Below are 25,252 nucleotides of genomic sequence, written 5' to 3'. Positions count from 1 at the left end.
ATTGTAGCTTTTGAGGTGTATTTAAACTTTAAATCATCGCGTTTATCCCTTGAAAAAAGAAAAACAAGAGACAATTTGAGATGTAGTAAAATCCGAAGGGCACAAGCCTTGGGTACTAAAATTACCTAGTCAGGAATCAGAAAGAAAGCCAAATTATGTAAAATTTTAAATTATTATTATTATTATCTGCAAAAGAAAATTTGGTTATGCTTACCTGAAGCATTGCGAGGTTTATACATTTATTCTATGAATAGCACGTCAAATGTAAATTGTCTTGTATCCTTAAAATTTTGTTTGTCACACTGAATAAAAACAAGGCATTCTTAGGACAATGGTAAGTAAAAATGAGACAGATTTATACTAATAAATCATGAGTAATTATATAAAAAAATTTAACAACATACTTTAATTCAAAATCTTAAAAGTGAGGTTTATGAGTCTTTTTTTCACTCCTATGATGTTTAACTTTGTTTTCGATATGAAATTTTATCTCACATTTATAATCCAACAAATGAAGCTCCTCTATCCTTTAAAATAATAAAATAATATTCTATGTTATTGAAGAATAATTCATACGACTTACTTATACTTTGAATTGCTTTGTGAAACAACCGATCCTCTTATGGAAGTGTGAGATCATGTGGTATATTGTTTTTAGGATAAGATAAAGAGAAAAGGGGTTAAATTCTTTTTATAGAATTATTCGATGACAATTTATTATATATAAATAATTTATTATTTTTTAAAATAATTTAAATAATAATTTATAATTAAATAATATGTAAAATCATTGATGTATAAACATTAAATTTTAAAATATAATAATATTATTTTGAATTAATTGCTGATATGTAAACACAGTATATGAATGTTGCTAATACAATCATCTCTCTATTTGCATCTGTCACCGTTTGCATCTTTCAATGGTGTATGACCACATCTCATACAGTACCTGTGGCGGTGCATCTCTTTTCATATTAAAATTATTATATGATTAAAACTCATTGTATGACAATTGTATTATATTTTTATGTATTTCAAATTTTAAAGTAAATCTTTCATTTAACAATTGACAATCAAATAGTATATTAAGTTAAAAATAAGATGAATAATAAAATATAAAATATTGAAACATTATTGTGAAATTCATTAATAAATTTTTGGGAAATTTTTTAGTTGAAAAAATATGACAAAAAGTACAAAATATTATTAAAAAATGAAAATTGAAACCTACAAATTCCTTTTGTTAGGAATGATTTGGTTGGAGAGATGAGAAAAAATTAAAAGAGAAAAGAGAAAAAATGTTTAAATTAAAATAAAAAAAATGTAAAACTCACTTGAAAATTTGACGAAGGACAAGTAACTGAACATAAATAGCAGGTTACTGCTACAGAAAGAAAGCCTTGAAACGCAAAAGATAACGACAACCATGATTAAGACATCTACTCGTACTCACATCAGAAGACAGTAGGACACACCTACATTACGAAAATGCTTTTGGTACACCATTTCTCCAGCAGTAAATTTAGTTAATACACTAACAAATTAAGAACTCAATTATTGCTTGACAATTTATATAAATAGATTAATGGACTGATAACATTTCTAACTTACGTTCTCAATATTATTAATTAGCTACAAAATGTAAAAGTAGAACAAAATAATCAAGCGTTCTTGATAAACCATGTTTGAATATTAGTTAATTTAAAGGCAACAAAATGATCTAACACATGGAGAGTACAAGTATCATGAAAATGATGATGATATGCTGGATTTGATTGCGCGCACACACACAAAACCAAAACACATTTCTACATATCTACAATGTACTAGTTTATTACACAACTTGTTCCGACAAAGCATTATTCAAGTTTCAAGCATTAGTTTAGAACATGATATGCAGGACTTGATTGAACATACACACACACAAAAAACACATTACTCCATATCTACGCGAATGTACTAGTTTGACACATACAAATTGTTTCGACAAAGCATTATTCAAGCATATAGTTTAGAACATCAGAAGAGTTTGTACAACTTACCAAAGTCTTAAGAAAAATACTCTGCCCCATAAATGTAACCAAAAAGGACACACAGCTTAGGGAATCAACAGTGACAAAGAACAGGCAAATTAAAAAAAAAAAAAAAAATCCAATTTGTTCGTAATCATGAATTCTACAGCTCATTACTTACACGGTTACACTGCATGTTACAAATGAGCTCCAGTTTTCCCAGTAAAACTGGAGTCCCTATATCAGAATGAAGATTGCATTTTTCTTAAATTGCATAACCTTGCCTGTAAATAGCTATCTATCGCAGCAGCATCCTTCCCAACAGTTCCAACTTGAGGCACCTTAGTCTTTGTAGCTGAGGCAGCAACAGCATTTGATGGTGCATTCAAAAGCTGCATACCAAATCAGAACTGGTTAGGTGACTAGTTCATATACATACAGCTTTCAGCTGAAAAAAGAAGTGCAACGAGCAAGGGATTAATATACATACCTCTTGCTTTTAGTCAATTCCAATCTCATCAAGAACCTGGTTCACTAGGTCTTCTGTTTCTTCTTCTTCCTCATCCCCTTCCAAAGCATCATCTATTGCGTCTCTCGTCACCTCTGTAATCAATTCCATCCTCTCATTCTGTGTCTCAAATTCTTGTAAGATTTTCTGCAATGATGACAAGTTCATCTGCCTATTCATATGTCCCATTGCCTTAGTCACACCTTTCATTGCCTCACCCATTGCTTGTGTTGATTTCAAAGTCTGAACAATTGTGATAAATTAGAAACCAGCTTTTAGCATTCATATACTCAGTAAAGGCAATAGTTTTGATCAAATTTTTGTAGCAATTCAATGATAGCTGCCAATCAGTTTCCAAGGAAAATGATAACTAGAAGAATCATATAATTGATCATATGCTACAACAAACCAACAGATCAGATACACCATCATGCACATATTTGAATTCTGAGGGATACACCCTGGAGCTGTGATTTGAGCTTATAAAACTTTTCAATCTGATGCCTTGTTCTAACAAGATCTTTTGCCATCACTTTAACAGCCCCCTGGAAAACGTTACATGAAATAAAATATGGCATCAGCAAAGCATATATCAAGAATTATAAGCATAGATGTGAATTGCTGACAAAATCAGGTTTGCCATAGAAATCAGTTCATTGGTCAAAACATTTACCAAACTACATTACTAGAATTAAACAGCGTGCATATATCCAAAATGGAAAAGAGATTATCATGTGTAAACCAGTTTCAATCACCCGCAAGAATCACATGTGGTTAAATTTCACATTTTATCATTATGGTAATTTCCGATACATCCCAAAGACAAAGAGACAAGTGGAGAGCCGCTGTAATAAAATGACAATTTTATTTGCTTGTAAGTCGTTTAAGTGCGTGTTTGGATGTACGTTGGAAAAATTAATTTTGAATGGAATTAATTTGGGTTAAAATTGATTTTGAAGTGATGGGTTTATGTTTGGATGTTTTATTATAAAATCAAATTAGGAATAAATTTTAATATAAAACTTTGGATCCAACGCGCAGAAGTTATTCAAAGTTGCTTTAACCCATAATTAATTATAAATTCTTCTCCAATGTGAAATCAAACATGTTGAAATGTATCCAAAATTAATTTTAGGCTTAGAATCAATTAATCAACGTCAAATCAAACACGCACTAAATAAGTGAAAATTAAAGAGCACACTTATTGAATGATGAGAATAGAACTAGTATCAAACACAGCAATGTTAACTTGAACACTTCCCAATTCTCATCCATTGCTTTTCTCAAGGAATTGAGGCTCACTCTTCAACTTTTTAATACACAGATGTCATTTTGGAAGCTAAGTGTGGATACTTTGACTTTTGAGCTTGCAACAGCATTAGGAAAGCAGTTGTTTGAAGAGTAAGCAACAACCACAGAAGTTTAATCCCCGTCGTTGATGTGAATACCAGTGTTCGTGTTTGTTATTATAACACATGGAGAACAACTTTTACAACCACACATATTGTTGGTAACATACACAGCAAAGTGAGTACGTGAAAATAGAAAGTATATGAACAGAAGTGAACAGCCAACATCAGCATACCCTCTGTGACTAATGAAAAAACAGATGAACAGAAAACTCAAATTCACCCTCCACCTTAGGGGGCAGAGGAGGGTATTATAGATATGCAATAAAGAACAGCTAAGCTAGCATAGGGAGTGCTCTAACCAAAAGCTAAAGCAAACAAGGCAACAAATAGTAGCAAAAGTTCAAAACACGATCACCATACCATCTGGCCTTGTTTGGCACTTTTCTTTATCTCCAAAATCAGTTTCTTCTCCTGTGACTGCAAATCTTGTCTCTCTCATTCTATTTCTCTAACTGATTTGTCCAGCATTCTCTTATTTTCCCGCAAAAGTTCTGAAAGCCACAGCTTTATTACAATCACGTACAATGATATCAACAGAGAGTGCATCAGTATATGAACATTACATTGAATACCATCATGTCAACCTAAAAGTGTACACAATGAAGGTTATGTAAAGGTGTTCATCATTTGCATAAAATGGGCAATATGCCATATAGAAAATAGCTCAGTAAAATTCTGATTGTGACAGATACAAAAATTACAACACAACTCCTCAACGTGTTACTTTTCATGCTGTCAAAAAATACATTGTACTCACACATGAATAAAATTGACGAGTAACTTGAGCAAACTTGATATTATGCCGAAGAAAATGTTAAAATATTAGATGCAAACTTTAATGACATAAGTAAAATTTAAGCAACAGAATCGAAAGAAAAAACACGAAAAAATTAGAATTTTTTATTTTATTTTTCTGAATGAATGTAATGAAATAGTTGAATTATAGGAGGGAACAAAAGAACCTGCGGGAGTTTTCCTCTTTCCAAAGATGAAACTCATGATGCCTTAATCAACAGAATCTAATAAATGTTAATTGCGACGAAACGGATTAGATGAGATTGAGAAGCTTGGGTCCTGCGTTTGGGATTTGATGTGTATGTATGCTTTCTTGCGCTGTAAGCGTTATGCCATGACATTATCAAGCATCCTTCCATGGGCCTCTTCGCTACTTACAATTTTGGGCCTATAAAATCCATTGGACCTCTGTCCATTGGGCCTAATGCAGTTGGAATGCACGGAAGCAAATACATTGGTGTGTTAAGTAATTTTCCTTTGATCATGAGGAAGAAGTGTGAGGAAAAGTTATAAGATTGTCACATTAAGTTGCTAATCATTCTTTTAATCGCTGTTACTTTATAGTCAAAATTCATTTTGTCAGGATTGTAAATATATAGCTTCTAAATTTTGCATTAAATACATCTTTTTAGAACATAAGTTTTCTTAGTAATTTTCATATTTTAATAATTATATAATTATTTCATTCTCGGTAATTTAGCCCGTCTAATTGTTTCTACAAATCACAGTGCAAATAGAAAAAGTGAATCCTAATTTTTGTTTCTCTTTATTAAAAATTGATAAAAACATATGAGTGACATTGTATTTGTATCTTTCTTATATGTTAGGATATAGGGAGAGAAAAAGTAAGAAAGATTTTTCTGAAATTTATCTTCTTTTATTTTCAATCTATTTGAAGGGAAAATAAAAAAGTTGAAAAGATAACTTTGAAAACATTGATATAATAATTATTTTTTTAACGCAACGTGGGACAAAGTTGTCTTAAGAAAGGAGCTGCTTCTAGGAGTTCAGATTTGTATATTGTAACTTTACATTACTCGGGTATAAGCCATAAAAAGCAGGAATAAGAAATAAGAATCACTTTCAGAAGAAAAAATAAAATCATACGCACGTGAACACGTGAACCATGGAATGTACGGATATTCATAAAATAGGTAAGGAAAAGTTTACTTTATTCTTTGGAATATTAATTCGATAGCATGACACGTTAACAATATATGGAATGAGATTAAATTTAAGGATCACTGCAATTTTTACAACGTTACTTTCTTTGTAACGACTTGATTACTTAATCTATTTTGTCTTAAATAATTAATATTACATGTCACGTTTTAATTTTTTTAAAGGACGTTTTAATTAACTTTTATTCTTTAAATTTTAAATCAAGATTATTTTTAATCAATTATTCAGATAATTATTATAATTTTATATGTCATTTATTCTTAATATAAATCGTGTAACATACCTAAATTATTTTTGTGTGCCTCTTTTATAATGTTTTCTAAAAAACATCTTAAATATTTAATGTTTTATTTTATATGTTTTATATTGCACACACCTAGATGATTCACTAATTTTATTCTGATCAAATAAGTGATAGTTAAATATATATATATATATATATATATATATATATATATATAATATAGTATTTTAGATTAAGTTAACATAAAAGTATATAAAATTTCAAATTATATAGAAAGATCATATAATATAGACAAATAAGACATAAATTTCTTAAAAATTTGAGTTCTTATTCCATAACTATCTTAAATTTTCTTGGCAACATAACCATTTCACTAATTCATAGTTAAATTGTCAATCTCTTGAAAATGTATAACTGAGTTGGTTGTATGCGACTTGATGTGATACTCAAATTTAATTTTTATGAATAAAAAATAATCTAGTTTTTTTTCATTGTATCTTCATTTTTAATCTATTGAAATATTCAAACAATATTATTTTCACCAAAATCATTTTTTTTATTTCAAATAAAAGTCTCTAAACATATATTGCTACTTAGAGTGAGCGATCGATGGGAATGAAAGGATCGAGGCAGGTATGAATAATAGTTTTCTGCTACTCATCCTGTCAGATAAAAATTCACCTTGTGCTTGCTTCCATATTCATACATATATCTATTAAGTGGATATATATATATATATATATATACTAAAAAAAATTAAAATAACTGAAACATTTTTAAAAAGTACTTTAATCATAATTCGTAATTATTCATTTAACTATTCATCTTCTATCCGTTACAAATTTTATTGACGAATAAAATTCTAAGACCTTATCCTTTATTAGTTTGTTTAGTATGCGGCCATATTTAGTAGTTTATAATTTACTTTAATATCTGAACTAACTTTTTTTCGAGAGAGATATATGAACTAAATTATTTTAGTAATTTTTAATTTATTTTCATAAGTTACTTTAACTTGTTTAAAAAACTAAGATATTTTTTCCTCATTTTTATCTTCGTTAGTCTATTTAAAATTTATTTTTATCTCAAATAACTAAAGATCTCTTTTTGTGTCATTTTATTGGTTAACTTATTAACTAATCTTACCAAATAATCGAATATTGTATAATATTTCGGCTTATATATGTTGAGAACTGTTGCTATACTAGTACAACAGATAACAAGAATGTAATGTAGAAAAATTAACAATTTTTATTTTTAATTATATAAAATAAAAATTATATTTGTAAAATTAATATTTTTATGTGATTATTTTTTTTACACATAAAATACTATCCTCTCTGATAAAATATTGTTTGACGTAAAGGGTCTAACAGTAATATTTATATTATTTTGCAGAAATTTATATATATATATATATATATATATATATATATATATATATATATATATATATCCCTCTTTTATATCTTTCTGTTCAATTTATCTCCTACACCACAGAATTGAAGTGCAGACTCGACCTTTCTTCTGAGCAACCAGGACTGCCCAGTGCCCACAGCCAAGGTGCCCTGCTGTACCAACTAATAATTATTTTGTTTTTTATGTCTAAATTCCTTTCACTTAATATTGGATTGTTCTAGCAAACTTGATCTGATACTATTCCAATTATTTTCACATGTCAAATCATATAAATGTTAGCCTTAATAATTGCACGCCAAACTGAAAGGTAAAATTTATTAAAAATAAATTTTTAAAAGGGGAGATACAATATCTTAATCACCCTAGCTAAAAAAAAAATTTATTTTTATTGGTGCAGAATAAGGTAAAATTGAAGTGCCAAACAATTGTAAACAATATTGAGTTTAAGTAATTAGTCGTATACAATTGTGTTTTAAAATTTTAAAAAACATGTGTATTTAAGGGGTATTTGTTTTTTAAATCACAAAAATTAGTTGAGTAAAATAAGACAGAGTCTCATACCAGAAAGATCGTAGGTTTAAATTTCAGCTCATCTGATCTCCTTGAGATGAGAGATAAATATAAGTATATATCTCTAAATGTTCAATTCTTTGAGTTCAAAAACTTTTGTTACCTGACGTGTCATTTTCTCTCCCTAAATGTTTTAAATGAAAAAATATAACTAACTTTGACAAAGAGGTGTCCAAATTATTGGCCAAAAAAAACAAAACATTACTCACGACATGGTTACCTTTTGGTTAATTTTTTCTTACAATAAATACTAGTTAGTAAAAAACATTTTTAATCCATGAAAGTTGAGCTAGTAATCAGAGATTTAAATAGTTTGTATAAAGTTTTAATTTCATTGTTATTATCATTTACATAAAAAAAAACAGAACATTTTAAAAGAATAACCTTTATTTTCTTTCTAAATTTATTAAAATTCTATGGCATAAATAGTTATTTAACCTCACATTTTAGACCCGTCAAATGACATAAATTACTTCGCGGCATGCATTGACCTCTCAGCATATCATGTTGTGGTTTACATACTGATTGTACTTATTCTATTCTTTAACCGTTATTTTACACACACACACACACACACACACACACACACATATATATATATATATATATATATATATATATATATATATATATATATATATATATATATATATTATTTAAATTTTTTCCCAAATAATTTGAGATCAACTATCTTACAAAACAGTGATTGAATATACTACGTAGCATTGAATGAGATGCTAAAATTGCTTAATTATTGAACTTTAATTAATAATTATAAAATCCAAAAGGTCAGAAGAATAAAAATAAAACTAAACTGATGAATTATAAATTCGAATATGACTCAAGTATAAAATCTGTTCAAGATCTCAAAAATTTCTAGGCATAATCCTGCTCCTCCCTCTCTTTCTCTTTAGTTTTATCCCATATTTCAAAACAAAAAAATTAGTCCAAGAAATAAAAAAATACAGATATACAAGCATAACATTAGTTGGTATAACTGATAGCCACTTGTATCTCTTAGTCAACTCATCTAAAATTTCAATCTTAATTATATCCTTAACCAAATGATAACAATTTGTATTTTCGACGAAGATTAATCATTATTTTTAAAAGGTACAATGTATCAATTTCATAAAAAAAAAAAAAGAACACAACAGTATATTCATGAAAAAAACCAGTCATAGACCAAGTTGCTCAAGTATGGACCCATTTTTTGGCAACAAAATGCCAAAGGAATCATATATGTATAGGCAGCCATGTATATGGCTGGTATGTGGTCCTTGGCTTAAGCTATATATAATGGGATGGAGCTTTCACATGCTCTTGCAACGCATTTATAATCTTCGTATAGTACGTGGCACAGGTTGTACCAAAGCTTGGTTGGTGAGTAACATCCCAACTCTGTAATTGGTTGGTTGCACCGTTTGAACAATTGATTACTGACCCTCAATTGCTCATGTCTTTAATGAAATGCAAGATTTACAAGGACCTTGGCAATGATGGCATGTACAAGGACTCAAATGACATCCTATGATCCCCTTCAATATATTAATCAGTTTTCTCATGTTTTGGCATTAAATAAAATTATGAGTTTTCTTTTTCATTTTTAATCTTTTTACATGATCAAAAGGGTCGGTCATTGGGGGATGGTGTTTTGGTCAACCAAGTGGCCATGGTGTCTCATATCATTCATCTGTGGAGATTAGGTTTATCACTTTCTTTTATTAATTTTTCTACTACGGTGTCAAAAAGTAGGTTTGGATTCATGCTATTATGCTTGATCATATCTTCCTACCATATATGTTGACTTCCCCAGTTTCTAATCAGAGGCCCTACCTTGTCTGCTGTGTATACACAAATGTTTCCTTTCTTGCTATGTATGTTTGAAAGTTTGTTCTGATCAGATTAGCTTCAATTTTGGCTTTACAACCAAGAATATCAGTTCAAAATCACCCTGTAATCGCGAATTTCAAACGCACAAAAAGTTGTGGGTTGTAATCATTTATTTAAATCTTCTATGACGTTAAAGTGGTGGGGATTTTTTACCATGTCTCACTGAGGCCATGTGCTAAGCCAGTGGAAAAGTGTTAAGCTTTTTCAACTTTTCTTTTCTCATCGGGTAGGAAAAAAAAATGAATCTGCTTTTACTTTTTCTCTTTTCAGTTTGTCTTAGCTTGCTTTGACAAGTTGTGCTAGTGAACATGAGGTTACTACTGCACTGCTTCCATCTATCAATTATCCAACTCAATCCAAATTAAAATTCTTAGCATTAACTCCCTAACATGCATAAAGACTAGTAGTATATCATAATCTCAACTAGGAAGCAAAGATGAAATTAATGCTAGCTAGCTTACAATAAATAAAAAGAGAACAATGAATTGTTTTTAAATTCACGAGTTCCACAAACTATGGAAATAATTACAATTAATGGTTGTTTTTTTTTTTAAGAACTAAACTACAAACATAGACCACTAGCAATGGCTTTATTTGTTTCCAAATTGGTAGTTTCATAGACAGGAAGCTCTTCTTGGTACCTTGCAGCTCCAATAAGATGATCCAGCTCAAACAAATCTGAACTTGAACAACTCACATCATCATCATCATCTTCATCATCATCATCATAAAAACCTCTAAAATCAAATTCACCCTGACCAGAATTTCGATAACCTTTTACAAAACCACGCGCTGCTGCTTCTTCAGCTCCATTTTCATTTCCCCGAGCAGTGTTCTTCTTCAGCTCCTTTATGGAAGAACTTCTCACACCAAGATTAGGTTCACTCTCGTAAATGATGTTACATTTATGATAACTAGATTGTGGTTCAGAATCCTCACCTAGGATTACGCTAACGGGGTAAAACCTCACGGATCTTTTGACTTCGTTGTTGTTGGATTTTTTAGCCGAAGAGGGTGTTTTGCTCATGCAAGACCTTCTAGAAAAGGAAGAGGGGATGGAAGAGAAACAAGGGGAATTTGATTTGTGCTCGAAGCTTACATCTTCAACGGCTCCAGCGTAACACATTTTGGCTTTCTTCACGTTCTGTGAGTTGAAGATGGAGCTAAGGAAGCTAGCTATTCTACTCCCCGGTGAAATGGGTTGCTTCACTCTCTGGTTCAATTCGCCGTAAATTTTCAACGCCCTCAACTTGGTCCTTGTAAAACCACTTTCTTTGTTCTGCTTTTCTGAACTCATAATACGGTCCTGCTTCTTCTTCTTCTTCTCCGATGTGAGCCTTGCTGGTCTTTGTTTCTTCAACGTTAGGGTTGTTGTTGTGTCTGTTTCTGAAGAGGAGAATATGCCCCCTGCAGAGCTGCATTCTGAGGAGCTTGAACTCGAGTTTAGCAACTGAGCATTGAGGGAATGGGAACCGTGCTTCTCCATCCAATCTTCCAACATCACGGCTCGGCGAAGATTCATTCTTTCTTTTTTGCCACCTTTTTCAGAGGTGAAACTGTGTGTGGTTTGATCGTGGTGGTGGAGACCCAGTTGTTGATCGTCGTGAAGGTTGGATTTTGATTCGTCGATGGAACGGTAAATGGCGTCGAGAAGAGAAGAGGAGAAGGAAGGGGTTCTTCTCCTTTGTGGGCACGTGCCAGCAGCTTCTTTCATCGATCTCTCGTGCATTTTTGGGGTGTTTGTTGGCTACTACAGGGGAAGAGAGAATGGGAAGAAGAAGTTATTTATTATAGTGAAAATGAGAAGAGAGGTGATGATGATGATGGGGGGGGAGAAGAGAAGACAATGGAGTTTAGTTTAAGAGGGTAAAGTGAGAAAAGGCTGTGGCATTGTCCGCGCAGAGAATGTCAAAAGGGTTGAAGGAGGGAATAGAAAATAATGCAAGTTGAAACAGAGAAATGTGCGTGTGAGTTGAAGGGGGGAGAATTTTAATGACAAATGACAGGGTTGGTTGGGATTGTGTTTGTACAAGAGCATGTGTAGGCGTTGGCACTACAAGTGTACGTACAGCTTTCGGTGAACATACATAATATAAATAATAATAGAAAAGAGTTGTGAGAAATACGAGACGGTGACAGCGGTGAGCCATAGGGAATGGATTGAGAATAACTCGGAGTGAGTAATTATTATGTTACATATACATTTTGAAGTGAAGTGGTTAAGGATTGAGTATCAACTTCTATCTTCTCTGTAGATATGGGCTTCAAGTCTTGAACTCTTGGGCATGTAGAATACTCGTAAGCTTTTAAGTGAGGTTTAGTGATAGTTTTAACATGTTATTAACGCCCTCTTTAGCAATATTAGGTGTGTTTCTTTGGGTTTTTTTTAGTATATCGGTGTGTTTTCTTTGTTTTATCACTTTATCTGCAGAAAATGTTATAATTATATTATCTTCTATCTTCTTTTTTTTTTTTTTTGTACCTATACACCCAAAAAATAGAGTATATATTGATAATTATCCCTGAGTTAAAAGGGGTTTGATTTTGATGGGAATGAATTAGGAAGGTTGGATTTGGAGGAGAAATTGGTTGCAAAAAGATGCAGTAGAGTAGGACGTAGCAGTGTAGCAGAAGAGAGCAGGGTGTAAAAAGTTGGAACGGGACTCCCGCGCGTGCGGGTGATCTTTTCAGACTTTTCATATCACACTCCAATAGACTTTTTGCTTTTTTAAGTATTTTTAAAACATAACACAACTCTCATTTACTTTACCTCATTTTTTTATGTTTTCAATTTTTTATTAGGATAGCAATAAAAAATTATGATTAACATTTTTATTTCTATTATAACGTGACATTTCGAATAGAAATTTTAGTTTATTAAATTATTTTTTAAAACAAATAAGATTCTTAACACTGATTTCTTATAAGAACCTATAAATTATTTAATTATTCTTCAAGTTTCTTAAAATTAATATTTTCCAAACCATTGTGAAAAATTTAGATAATTGAAGGTTGTAATTATTTGTTGGAAAACTTACTGATATTGAAAAACATATTATAGTTGTTGGCTTGTTGCTGGTGCTGGTTGTTAACTACTACCATTGTATAACTATTACCGCGAGTTGTAATCGTTTTTACGGAAAACTTAATGATATTGTAGTTACTTGTATGAGTTTTTTTAAAAAAATATTTTGATTTTTTTTATTATTTGAAATATAATTCAAACCAAATCAAATGACATTGTATTAGTGTAACTCGGGTTATGGTAAAAAATTAAGAAAAATCAAATCAAACAAGAATTTAATATAAAAAATAATTTAAAACTGAACCAAATTGATCTATGATCACTTCTAATTTACAATATATTTCATTCAATATAATTGTTAGGTAATCAATATTCTCTAAAATAAAATTAGTCACACTTACAAAGGATCATAATAATACAACAAAGATTATTTTGTAGAAAAAATAATAACAAACACAAAAATTTAACATGGTTCGACACCTCTTTCCTACGTCTCCATAACTGTCTCAAAAGCATTTCATTATTAAAATTTTAACCCACCCTAAATTGTGTATCACTCTACAAACTCGAATATTCCACTTAATAATTACAAAAAATGATAACGCTCTCACACTTTACAATCTCTCTTCATACACACTCTCTTTTTATGTGTATCTTCTCTACTAATTATCTTCTATATTAAAAATGAAGATTGCAACTAACTATAATAGATAAGTTATCTTGGAAGCCAAAACAAAATAATTTTTTATGCATCCATTCAAGTAAGATTTCATGTAGTAAAATGTAATCATTCACTTTACATTTAAACCACTTAAACCTTAGTGGTAAAAATTTAATTCTCACTATGCATTAAATACACCTTATCTTTTGGCTTGAAACACTACAATTCTCTCCCTAAAGTCAAAAGATAAATATTCTTTGATCAATTTGAAAGTGAACTAACTCTCCGTCCAACCAAAGTATCTCCCAACACTTCTACAACATTGGAAAACTTCATTTTCTTCTTCATTTTTCTATTGTGGTTTCTCTTCAAGACTTGTTCATCCAAATAACAAAGGTTACCTTTATTTTTATGTCTTTGTAATATCAAGTGTCTCCCTTTGTACACCTTGCATCCCCACTTTGAACCAACATACTTGTACCCTTGTGATGTCATCTCCCTCTTATAAATCATATTGACAACAACACAAGTTACAAACCTCACATTTGAGAAAGTTCGAATAGCACCATCATGGAACTTCATCCTCACGCTACCTATGCCTTCAACCTTCATTTTCCCATCATTCCCTAACTTGAAATGGTTGAATTCTCCATTGGTTTTCAAAGTGCAAAAAATCTCTCGATTTCTACAAATGTGCTTTGAGGCAACAAAATCCATCACCCATTTTGTTTTAACAACCTCATTGTTTGTTTCCAAAAACAAGTCATCTTCATTTTCAACACTTGTTACTACATTAGCTTAGGGTTGGCGTTATCTTTATTCATATATCTTAATTCATTCAAGTCCTCCTTCATTTATTTGCATCTCGTTTGCACATGATTATTCTCACCGCAATAGTAACATTGCATGTTACTCATGTCTCATTGTAGACGTGATTGCGATTTTGATCTTCCTCTTAGCCTATCATGTCTCCTTGAATGATTTCTTTCTCGCTCAAACTCCACCACAGCTAATGCATGGTGTTCATCATCAACATTTTTAGTTCTCATCGTTTTCTCATTTTCTCTAAAAACGATGGTCACCTCATCCAACTTCAAAATTGATCTTCCCACAAGCAACGTTTGAACCAAAGCTTTGAAGGACCTTGGTAGTGAGGCCAACAACAACAAAAATGTCTGCTCCTCGTCAGAGAGTTTATCATCTGCATTCAACAATTGGCTTACTAATTGATTGAACTTGTTGATGTGGTCATGGAGATCTCCTTCCATCTCCATTTTGAGTTGATACAACTCCATCTTCAAACAAAGGCGATTGGTTAGCAACTTTGATGCATAGATATTCTCGAGCTTCTCCCACAAGGCCTTCGATGTTGTCTCCTTCAACACGTTGTGTTTTATCTTGGGAGCAAGGGTTAACCAAATCGTGTTCACAACCTTTCTTTAGATCTTAGCCTACTCGGTTTCATTTATAGAAGTCGTCCTTTCATCTTCTAATGCTTGATCAATACCTTACTGCACCAAAAGGTCTTGAATAGTACTCTGGCAAATCATAAATTTTATTTTTCCATCAAATAACGGTATCTCTAACCAATATGTGCTCTCAATCATAGCTCTGATACTACTATTGGGTAATCAACTCTCCCTCAAACAAAATTACTCACACCCACAAAGGATTGTGAAAACACAACAAAGATTACACCTTAGGAAAAACAATAACGAACACAAAAATTTAGCATGGTTGGACACCTCTTGTCTACGTCCACGAAACCATCTTAAAAGTATTTCACTATCAAAAAATTGATTACAAGATTATAATTCATCATAAATTGTATATAATTTTACAAACCCGAGTACCCTATTCAATAGTTACAAAAAATGATAACACTTTCACACAGAGATATTTTTCTTTCAACAAAGTGACTTGGTTTCACAATCTCTCTTCTCACACATCCTCTCTTCATGTATATCTTCTTCACTAATTTTCTTTTCTATTTATAATGAATATTGTCCCCAACTATAATAAATAAGTTATCTTAGAAATTGAAATAAAACAACTTTCAATGCATCCATTTAAATAAGGTTTCATCTATTAAAATGCAATATTTCACTTTACATTTAAACCACATAAACTTTAATGATAAAAATTCAATTCCCACCATATTAAATATACCTTAATATATCTTATCTTTTAGCTTAGAACTCTACAATAATAAAAATGTATTACAAAATGTGTCACTTACATTTTTTTATATCATATATAATCTTGCCATGTATAAAATGATTTAAGATTTTTTTCCCACATTTAAGATTATGTTTAAGAGTGTTTACAATTTCATTATAACACAAAAAATTATATAAACCAAGCTTAAGAATAACATTTTTTTTATTTTGGTTTGATTTGAATAATATTTTATTATATATATATGTGCAATATAAAAATAGAAAAAAATAAAAAAGTATAAACTACGTACAAAAATAAATGTACCACAGAAATCATATACTTTAAAATGTTTAATATTCATTTATATTACATCAATTTTTTTTAAAAAACTAACAACTAAATTGACCGAAAATTACATCAATTAACATAATTGGAGTGTGAATGTGTACAAAATGAATTAATTGTAATTAGATAATATAAATTATTCAAATATAAAATGCTTCATATAAATTCGTGTATCATTATTTTTAGGTTTTCATAGTTCTAAGTGTTTTTACTATTTAAAATTATTCATCATTTTCACCTTATTTTTGTTTACTAATTAATATGTTTATATTATATATTTCACTCATCATTTTTAATTGAAAACATATTCCACTTATATCAGTTTATGTAGAGCTTGACTATAAGATAAGTAAATATGAAAATTATCAAGTTAGGAATTCCTTTGTGCTAGTAGTAAGACTTTCATCTTTTCACATCTATTTTTTCTAAGTCATTTTAATTCTTGATTTTATTTTCCAAATTTCCCTCCTTTTATTTCTCTCTTCTTTCCGTATATCTTTTACCGTAAGAAATGATTATTTTTCAAATAATAGTTTGATTATCTCTTAGCAACATTTAATACAGCATTTATGAATGCCAGCAGAAACCAAAACAGCGCTGAAATCTAATTAAAATAATAATTCTAAATTGGGTAATTTTTCTTTTCATGAAATCGGACGTCTCACAATAAAACAGGGAGAGAGGGAAAAGTTTCAAATAAAACAATTTTGTATTTTTGGCATAAAGGAAATAAGTTTTGGGTTCCACGGGCCGAATGTATATTTTCGTCCAAAATATCTATATAAACTATCAAACTACCTTAATAGAAGGGCTATGAAGCTTTGAAGCCCATGGAAGTTTTGGGTCAAAGGTGTTAGTTGCAGATGGCCACTTATGACCCCAAAGGGAAAATTTTAGCCGTTCATTATATCACTTGTGGCTTTTTATTGTCGATTTTGTTAAGTATAATAGTTAAAAAAAATCAAGAAATATTTTTTTTATTAAAATTTATGCATGTATTGAAAACAATTAAATACTTTTAATAAGTTTCATCACACTTTTTAATCACTATTCTTAAAATAAGGGTTAGTAAAACTATTTTATTAATCAATGTTATAAGTATGGTTATCAAACTCTCTAAGTTAACTCGCTAATTTTTACGAGCTTACTAGTCCGCTTACTCTCTACGGGTTGACTGTGTGTAAAATTTCTTTTTAGTAGAGTCTGGGTAGACTCTAAAAACTCTAAGTAAACTTAATAGACTCTCAAGTTTATCATCGAATCAACGAATAAGCAAGTTAAAAAAATTAAACTAAAATATAAGTCATGTTGGATTGTTTTCTATGGGTTTAGTGCTCAACGTATTTTCATTTAGTGTGTTGTTCTCGAATAAAAAAAAATCACCTTTAATAACATCAAATTTTTGTTCTCTAATAACATTAAATCCTTAATGGAAATTATCTACTACTACTATAACATCATCGGTAAGTTATTACCTAGCATAAGTTATTACCTAACAGTGATGCATTACTAGACTTGGTTATTTAAATATTATAAAATTTGTGATTTACTATTTGACTTTGTTATATTATTGAAAAGTTTAATTGATAAGTTATTTATAAATATTTTGTTATTATTTTTATATGAAGTGGACTCCTATGAGTCTACGAGTCAAATCTATGAAACTCTCATGAATTCATGTAAACTTTCAAGTTTGATAACCTTACAAGTTGTATACACAATATCATTTTATATTGTAAGTGCATGTCCCCTAAGAGCATATTCAATGACTTTGATATAATCAATCCAATTTTGGTCACATTAAATTTAAGCAACTCAACTAATTTTCTCTTTAATGTACATTTTTATTAATAAATTACTTAACTCACAAATATTATATTTTTCTCTTATATATACAAAAAGTTAAGTAACTCATGAGCAATAATTATTCATATAAATAACTCTCTAATTTTAAGAGACTCAGAATCACATATAATACATCAAAATAATATTTTTTATTAAGCAATCCATTAAACAATTCCCCATTTGTAGATGCTATAGGGGAATGCATATACAAGATCATAAAACTTAGCAAAACTAAAAGAAACCCTTGAAGGGGCGATCTGTCTCTCAACTGTTCTAAAATTTGATAATAGCGTGAAAGGTGGTAGAATGAAAATATTTCAAATTAACCTCATTTTTCACCAACTCAATTCCACAACCAGTCATATAACCAAGGACTTGACTTGGAAATTAGAGACCAAGTAACGAGCTCATTATCGTACCTTTTGCCCGATATAAATTCAGTACCACTGGAAGCGTGGAGCTTATGTTTATATTTCCTAAAAAATATTTCGTTCTACAAGACGCAAAATAATACTACAATGATATTTATTCTGAGTACAGAATTAGGAATGGAAAGAGCAGAGATATTAGGGCACGCATGCAAAAAGAATAAAGAAAATAAATAAACAAATAAAGTGTAACTCAGGAACAAATAAAAATAAACCTGGTGACATGCTTTTTCATATGTTTGTGCATCATAACTGATGCGTGCTGGACCTAGAAGTGTAGGAAAAAAACAACAAAATAATGAAAGTGGATTCATCTTTTGTATCCAATTTGAATAGTAATAGAATTTACACCCACCAGACTTCTTAAGCTTTTTAAGTAAATCATTGCTGCTCTTTATCCACCAGTATCTTTAACTACTAGAAACTATATTTACGACCCACATTCAAGAGAAGATAACCTGAACCGATCACATGTAAATAGCCCAAAAAAAGGCAGAGGTGCAAGTAGCACCTCATCTGACAGCTATAAAGAGACTTAGTAGTAGTATAACAAAACAAATATGGAACAATTTAATAAGCAACACCAACCACCCCCTTTGTAAAATCTCACAACTCACAAGTATTGTTCATGTATTCTGGCACGGTTCTCTTCCCACCATAATCTAGCATGCATCTCCCCAAATTTTTCTCGGCTGTGTAACACATGAGAACACCAAGAAATAAATTCCATTGACTTCTACATCAAAATTCTACCATGAAAACAAGCACTATATATATGTGTGTGTGTGTATCTTCATGAGAACAAAATGGGAGGAAGGCAGTAATAGACAAATCAGCACAAAAATTTGACCATTGCCTGTTTCCTAATTCTTATACTATAGTATAGGCCAATTAAATCGTAATGTATTAAATGGTTAGATATTTGACATAGTAATGAACTGCTAAAGAGCATTTTCCAGTCATAAAATTAGCAGCAAGTACCTGAACCTGACTCGTTTGAGCTCTCTTGCACCACCTGGCAATGCTCTGATCGTAATGTAAACCCCAGGTTCATCCTGTTCAACCCATTCAGTCTCCAAATCACTAGCATTGCTGATTGAAAAATCACCGGAGCGATCAGCCTCTCTCGATGAGCTACTTCTGATAGAAGCATCCATTGATGATATCTCCGTTTTGGCCGCACTAATGGTGGACACTTTCGGTGTTGAGTTCATACCATTTGAGTCATAGAAATGCCGAGATTGCATTGACTGATGATCAAAGGAATCTGAGGATGAGTATCCCATTCCCATTCCTGTTGGACGGTACATATTACGAGGTAACCGTTCCCTGTTCAGTGGAGGTGTTACGGGGCTTTCTTCAGCTGATTCAAGCTTTGAGCTCTGTTATGAATCCAAGTAAAATGAAAAAATTAAAAACAGTAAAGCAATAGCTTTGAATTCAGTCATTAAGAGAAAAGTGAGAAAAGAATTATTGCTTGAAATGATTATTGTTTCTGAAGAAAAAGGCAAAGCTAGTAAGAAGGCATTGAACAAAAGGGAGGATTGTTAGTTTGTCACAGTGAAGCACCTGAACTTTTAAAGTATATTCACTGTATTTAAGGAGAAATTTAAGGAAAAATTATTAGGTAGTTTTGGATTACCACTTGTTTATGTTAATGTGAGACCGATAAAAGTTTTTTAATTTATGAAAAAATAATTAATAACACTTGATTAATTTTATGCTTTACTTCTTAGATGATTTATTTTATTTTGCGTAATCGGACTAAAAATCACTGCCCTAAATAAACAGGTTTGAATCAATGAACTCCCAATTAATTAGAATACTGTAATTTGACCCCCATTTCTATATGCCTACTTGTATGAATTGAACGGCCTAAGCATTGCCCCGAGTAATATGCAGCAGCCAATTAGTAAATTGTATATGTTTTTACATGTGTATAAGCTACCCAAATTACCTCATCTTCAGATCTTGGTGGCGTTGGAAGAGGAAATGCTTGGCGGTTAAACCTTTGAACATTGTAAAGTTCCATAACTTTGTCGTAGTTCTCTGCCCACCACCTTTGAGCTTGCCATTTATTGAACATCTCTCGACTGTACATAATAGAAAATAAACCAAAATTCAATTCACTTCTCTCTAGTCGTCCTGATGTCATCATATGAACTATATGCATTAGAACAAAGCACCATTGGCATTTAGCATCTGAATTTTGGAAAAGAGCAATGCAACAGAATTATAAAACAGTTAAAACTAAATTGTCCCTTTTGTCCTTCCCATCCCATCCTGTTTTCTTTTAACTTATTTTTATTTTTTCATGTATGTGATGTCAGGTAGAATGGTGGAATAATGATTCTTTCAAGCTAAATGATAATCGAGATTGTTTTAAAACATATTCTGTATGAGTCCGCGTGACTATAGCTTAAAACCTCAGCTAATTTCAGTTTGTTGCTGTTATTATGATGCTATTTTGTTGACCAAATAGCTTTCTTAGATGAATTGCAAGTTATTTTAGTGGTTTATGACACTGTAATCCATCATGCTAAGTTACTCAACTGATTACTTTTTGACAAAGAATTCTCATATGAATAATAAAAAGCAAAACCGGTCATTCGGTGCGTGGAATAAAGTTGTTCTACAGCCAAATTTGACCTTACATTTGTGGTTTGTCTTGACAATCGCAAGCAGGTGGGTCCAAATGTAATTACTGACAAATACACAACTAAAACCCACGAAAACATGAATTGATTTAGATTTATTTTTTTGGTCAAATGAATTGATTTAGATGGTTGAATGTGTTTTAAATTTGATGCTGTATTAGCTTGAGATAAATAAATGTCTTAAATTTCTGAGTTGAGGTTGTGGAAAAGACAAAATAAAAGAGACAGAAAATCATGCGTACATAGACCCACACACTAATTCCACATTGGTTGGGATTGCATCACAAGTCACCAAGTAGGACCAACATACCCAAGTGCCATTCACGTTTCTATCCTACAATAATTTAAGAAAAAATGTGATAAAAGAATATCTACAAGACTTTAACCTATACTGTCTATCTTTAACATTATTTCGTGTCCACGAGTAGAGGTTCATATTTTTGTCATGTATATATTTGGGGAGTGGACAATGATGGAAGCATTCCCCAGCATATTGCAGATTAAAAGACAAAAAATACTGGTATTAGACGAAGACTCGGTTTGAAGGTGACGAAGAATCACTGAATCAGGCATGCCACAACGAAATTTGAAAACAAAAAAAAGGAAGCAGAAGAGTTTCCTCCGACCACTCGACAAAACTCGGTTTAAAGGTACCAACACAATCAACAACGACCCACCAGGGCCACCACCACTTACAGGCCACAATAAGTTCTCTTTTGGACACCTTTTTTGATTGCTTTTGGCAAGGGCGTGAAATTTTACTGAGGAATGTGGGGTCCAAACCTACTCTATTATAGCAGTATTTACGGAGAGGAATCATGCTTTCATTTATAGCATTGGGGGATTTGGACTTTGGATACTTGGATTGGCAGCGACAAGTGAGCATAAATGCATAATTGTGATCAAGCTGAAGCGCTCAAACCCGTTCCCACTTAATAACAAAAGATAATACCGTGTGAATGGCATGAAGTTCCAAAAATTGGATGATTTTCTGGAAACGGCAATTTTGCCAATTATAGCATCATTACTCACTGCTCTCCTCAAAACTCATGAAAATCATCCATAGGAGTAAATCGAAATTTCACTAATACGACTTAATGGCATTTCACTGTATTGTCCAGATTAAGAAGGAAAGTTTTAATATCTCTCTGCATATTGTAGTTATTTTATTTTAACTACTATTATAATACATTACATTTTAGGCATGCAAGGCGATGAGACACATAAAATCAGAGGAATAAAATTTTATATCATTTATCATTAAAGGAATTTATTTCTACAATTTAACATTACACAAAAAAATGCATAAATAAATCCTAAGAAAATTAATATTATAAAACGATTGTTTACATCTGTATAGTATAATTAAATTAAAGAAAGCTTCAAGTAAAGAACACTTGAGATATTTACATTTATCTCATTTTAAGAAAAAGATCAGTCGATGGGAGAGAATCTATCATGTAACACTTGACTAATTTTGGATGTTATACAGGCCCAATTCGATGAGAGTTGTGTTATGACAATTATCATAAATACCAAGAGTGCGAGTGTTCCACTTGACTAATTCTTTGGGATTCTTAGAAAATGCATTTAACAATTTATTGTATATTTTTAACTAAAATTCAGTATGTGCGTTTAAATGAGTATGGAAATTAATATAATTTATGTTTAAATGTTTCAATTATAAAATTAAATTTAATATAAACTTTTTGATTCAATGTAAAAGTTTATAGACTTATAATTAATTTTAAAATTTCTTGAAATATAAAATCCAACATATAAAAATAAATTTAATGTAAGTAATTTTAGATCCAGATGTGAAAGCGTATGCAGAGCCGTTTCATTTCAGATATACCTAAGAAGCGTATGCAGAGGCGAAAGCGACCCTACTAGAGAGGTGTAGCAAAAGACAGTCATTGTCATCATCACTGTTTAGACGATCCAAACAGCAACCAATCGTCACCCAACATGCACACTCACCGTCCGATCAAAACCCCCAACGCCAACGAAAACAACCACATTACAAACACGGCACGAGACGAGAACCCGTAACGTAACCAAACATAACAATAAACATATCATAACGCAGTCTAGTACGTACCTGAACCGTATGCGCTTCAGATCGTTCCCGCCACGTGGCAACGAAACGAACGTAATCAAAACGCCAGGCTCCACCTGCGCCACCCACTCCTTCGGCTCGTTCTCTTCAACAAACAGCACCACCGGCTCCGCCCGCCTCCCGCTGGCGGAGTTCGGCGTCCCCTCCCCGCTCGAAATCCCCTTCAGCCGCGCCTCCATCTCCTTCCCCCACGTCCTTGTCGTCGTCGAGCTCGAACTCCCCGTTCTCCGGTACGACCACCGGAACCGGTCCGAATCCGCGTCCGACTCGGTGGTGTTGCTCCGAAATCGCCCCTGCGTCGCTGGCCCCGTGCACGGTGCGCAATGCTTGTACGCTCCCGAAGCCTTCAGCGCCATATCCCTTATCTAAATTAACAATAAAAAAACCAAAAATTAACAATCGTTTTCACTTTTCAATATTCAATTTCGTGGCTTCTACTTGTACACTACCTGAGAAGTGAGAGATTTGACGGCTTGCGATTTAGCGGCGCTTGTCGCGTTGTTTGGATCCGACTCATCAGGTTTCTTTGGACGAGCTATGCACGTAAGCATTTTCGCTTCCTAATAATCAAGTTAAAATCTCTGCGAAAAAAAAAATAACAATTATTTTTTTTTTAAAAGAAAAAACGGATTCCACTACAGTAGCATTACAGAATCTGAAAGAGAAAGACGAGAATTCCTACACTGCAGCTGAGCGTGAAGCCGTGAGACAGTGAGGAAAGAAAAAGAAGGATTAATAAAGCGCGAAAACCGAGGTGCAAAATGCATTAATTAATGTGCGACTTCAATTACGAGATCAGAGAATCTCTGGTGGAGACAGGAATGGAATGTTATTATAATAATAATGGATTGTGGAAAATGAAATTCAGAAAGTGGGAAGAGGGGGCATGGTGTCGGAGTCAATGGTGGATTCTCCGGTGGCGGCAAGGTAGGGGTGTGATTTTATTGCTTTGCTTGGTTCGGTAGAAGCTATAATGGTGCTAGAGGAGTGCTGTCTGCTGCTACTTTGGATTTCACTTTTTTTTGTACTCCGGGCTTACCGGTTACCGGATGTTAACTGGCTGTGGCACCTCTCGCGCTTGCTGTGTTTTCAAGTTTTGGTATACTTGCTTGCTCGGTGTTCATGGATACTTTAGTCCTCACTTTCTTCGGTTTGGGCTCGGCCCATTGAGCGTCATACACTGAAGGCCCAATTACAACCCAACAAGTGAAACTACAGAAGAAGAATCTTACGGGATTGGTTAAAGAAAATATTTTTATTAAAAGACAAAAATTTGTGTTGTTCATAATCTCTTTTATAATTTATATAATAAATAATTTTTTATTTTAATTACTAAACCATTGTCCTAAGAGCATCAATTAGTATTGAAAGTCCCACATTAATAAATATGATAAATGTTTATATAACTAGATATGAACCAGTTTTTAATGAAATCTTTTGGATCTTTTGCTTTTACAGACAACATTTTACTTTCACACGATGAACCCTAAGTATATCTTAATTAAGTCAACATTGAATGTGTTTTATGGAAATATTACTTTTAATGGCAAATCAAACTATAAAAGAGTACATTTATAAGTGAGATAAGAGTATCTCATCATAATAGGGGTACGCCAAAAATAGTTTAAATGCAACAAATGGATGGATTTGGAACTTTCCCTGCATCAGCACCACTTCAACTTCTTCTTCCCGTCTCACTTCATTTCTTTATACTGTCTCTTCTCGCCTTTGATTTTTTTGGCTGCAATATGTTTTGGTAGAAGGGATGTTATATTTTTTTTTCATATTTTCTTACGTTTCATTTATAATATTTTACAAAAAATTAATTAAATGAAAGAATAATTTAAAATTATCCTAGGGCACTCCCCCATTAATCCTCTTACTTGCTTTGTTAAATAAGTATTGGATATTTTATATGTTTTTAAGACATTAAATACATTTAGCTTTTAAATGGCTTTTCAACTCAGCAAGTGT

General features: G+C 31.8%; 2 protein-coding genes and 1 pseudogene across 2 annotated transcripts; all 3 read right to left on the bottom strand.

The window, feature by feature from the left end:
- Nucleotides 1-1,746: 1,746 nt before the first annotated feature.
- On the bottom strand, nt 1,747-4,934 carry LOC100780292 (vacuolar protein sorting-associated protein 2 homolog 1-like; annotated as a pseudogene).
- Nucleotides 4,935-10,511: 5,577 nt separating this feature from the next.
- On the bottom strand, nt 10,512-12,062 carry LOC100779754 (protein BIG GRAIN 1-like B). Its single transcript, XM_003541249.5, has one exon. It carries the CDS (start codon nt 11,765-11,767, stop codon nt 10,601-10,603), a length of 1,167 nt encoding a protein of 388 aa, XP_003541297.2. The 5' UTR covers nt 11,768-12,062; the 3' UTR covers nt 10,512-10,600.
- Nucleotides 12,063-18,684: 6,622 nt separating this feature from the next.
- On the bottom strand, nt 18,685-24,353 carry LOC100794109 (protein Brevis radix-like 4). The gene is made up of 6 exons (XM_003542305.5): nt 23,961-24,353; nt 23,728-23,859; nt 23,261-23,643; nt 20,460-20,595; nt 19,484-19,884; nt 18,685-19,194 (listed from the first exon to the last, which is right to left on the bottom strand). Exons 2-6 carry the CDS (start codon nt 23,827-23,829, stop codon nt 19,116-19,118), a joined length of 1,101 nt encoding a protein of 366 aa, XP_003542353.1. The 5' UTR covers nt 23,830-23,859; nt 23,961-24,353; the 3' UTR covers nt 18,685-19,115.
- Between the last annotated feature and the right edge of the window lie 899 nt (nt 24,354-25,252).

The sequence above is a fragment of the Glycine max genome, chromosome 13 (genome assembly GCF_000004515.6).
Source record: "Glycine max cultivar Williams 82 chromosome 13, Glycine_max_v4.0, whole genome shotgun sequence".
NCBI classification, from domain to species: domain Eukaryota; kingdom Viridiplantae; phylum Streptophyta; class Magnoliopsida; order Fabales; family Fabaceae; genus Glycine; species Glycine max.
The sequence above is the reverse complement of the archived record's forward strand: the minus strand, read 5'-3'. Positions and strand labels throughout refer to the sequence as shown.

Bases quoted from the DNA above. Each gene is read 5' to 3' on its own strand.
- LOC100779754 (XM_003541249.5), bottom strand. From the start codon at position 11,767: ATGCACGAGAGATCGATGAAAGAAGCTGCTGGCACGTGCCCACAAAGG.
- LOC100794109 (XM_003542305.5), bottom strand. From the start codon at position 23,829: ATGCTTACGTGCATAGCTCGTCCAAAGAAACCTGATGAGTCGGATCCA. The intron at 20,596-23,260 runs GTACGTACTAGA...TATTATGTACAG, and splicing joins CTGAAGCGCATACGGTTCAG to TCGAGAGATGTTCAATAAAT. The intron at 19,195-19,483 runs GTACTTGCTGCT...TGTGTTACACAG, and splicing joins CTCAAACGAGTCAGGTTCAG to CCGAGAAAAATTTGGGGAGA.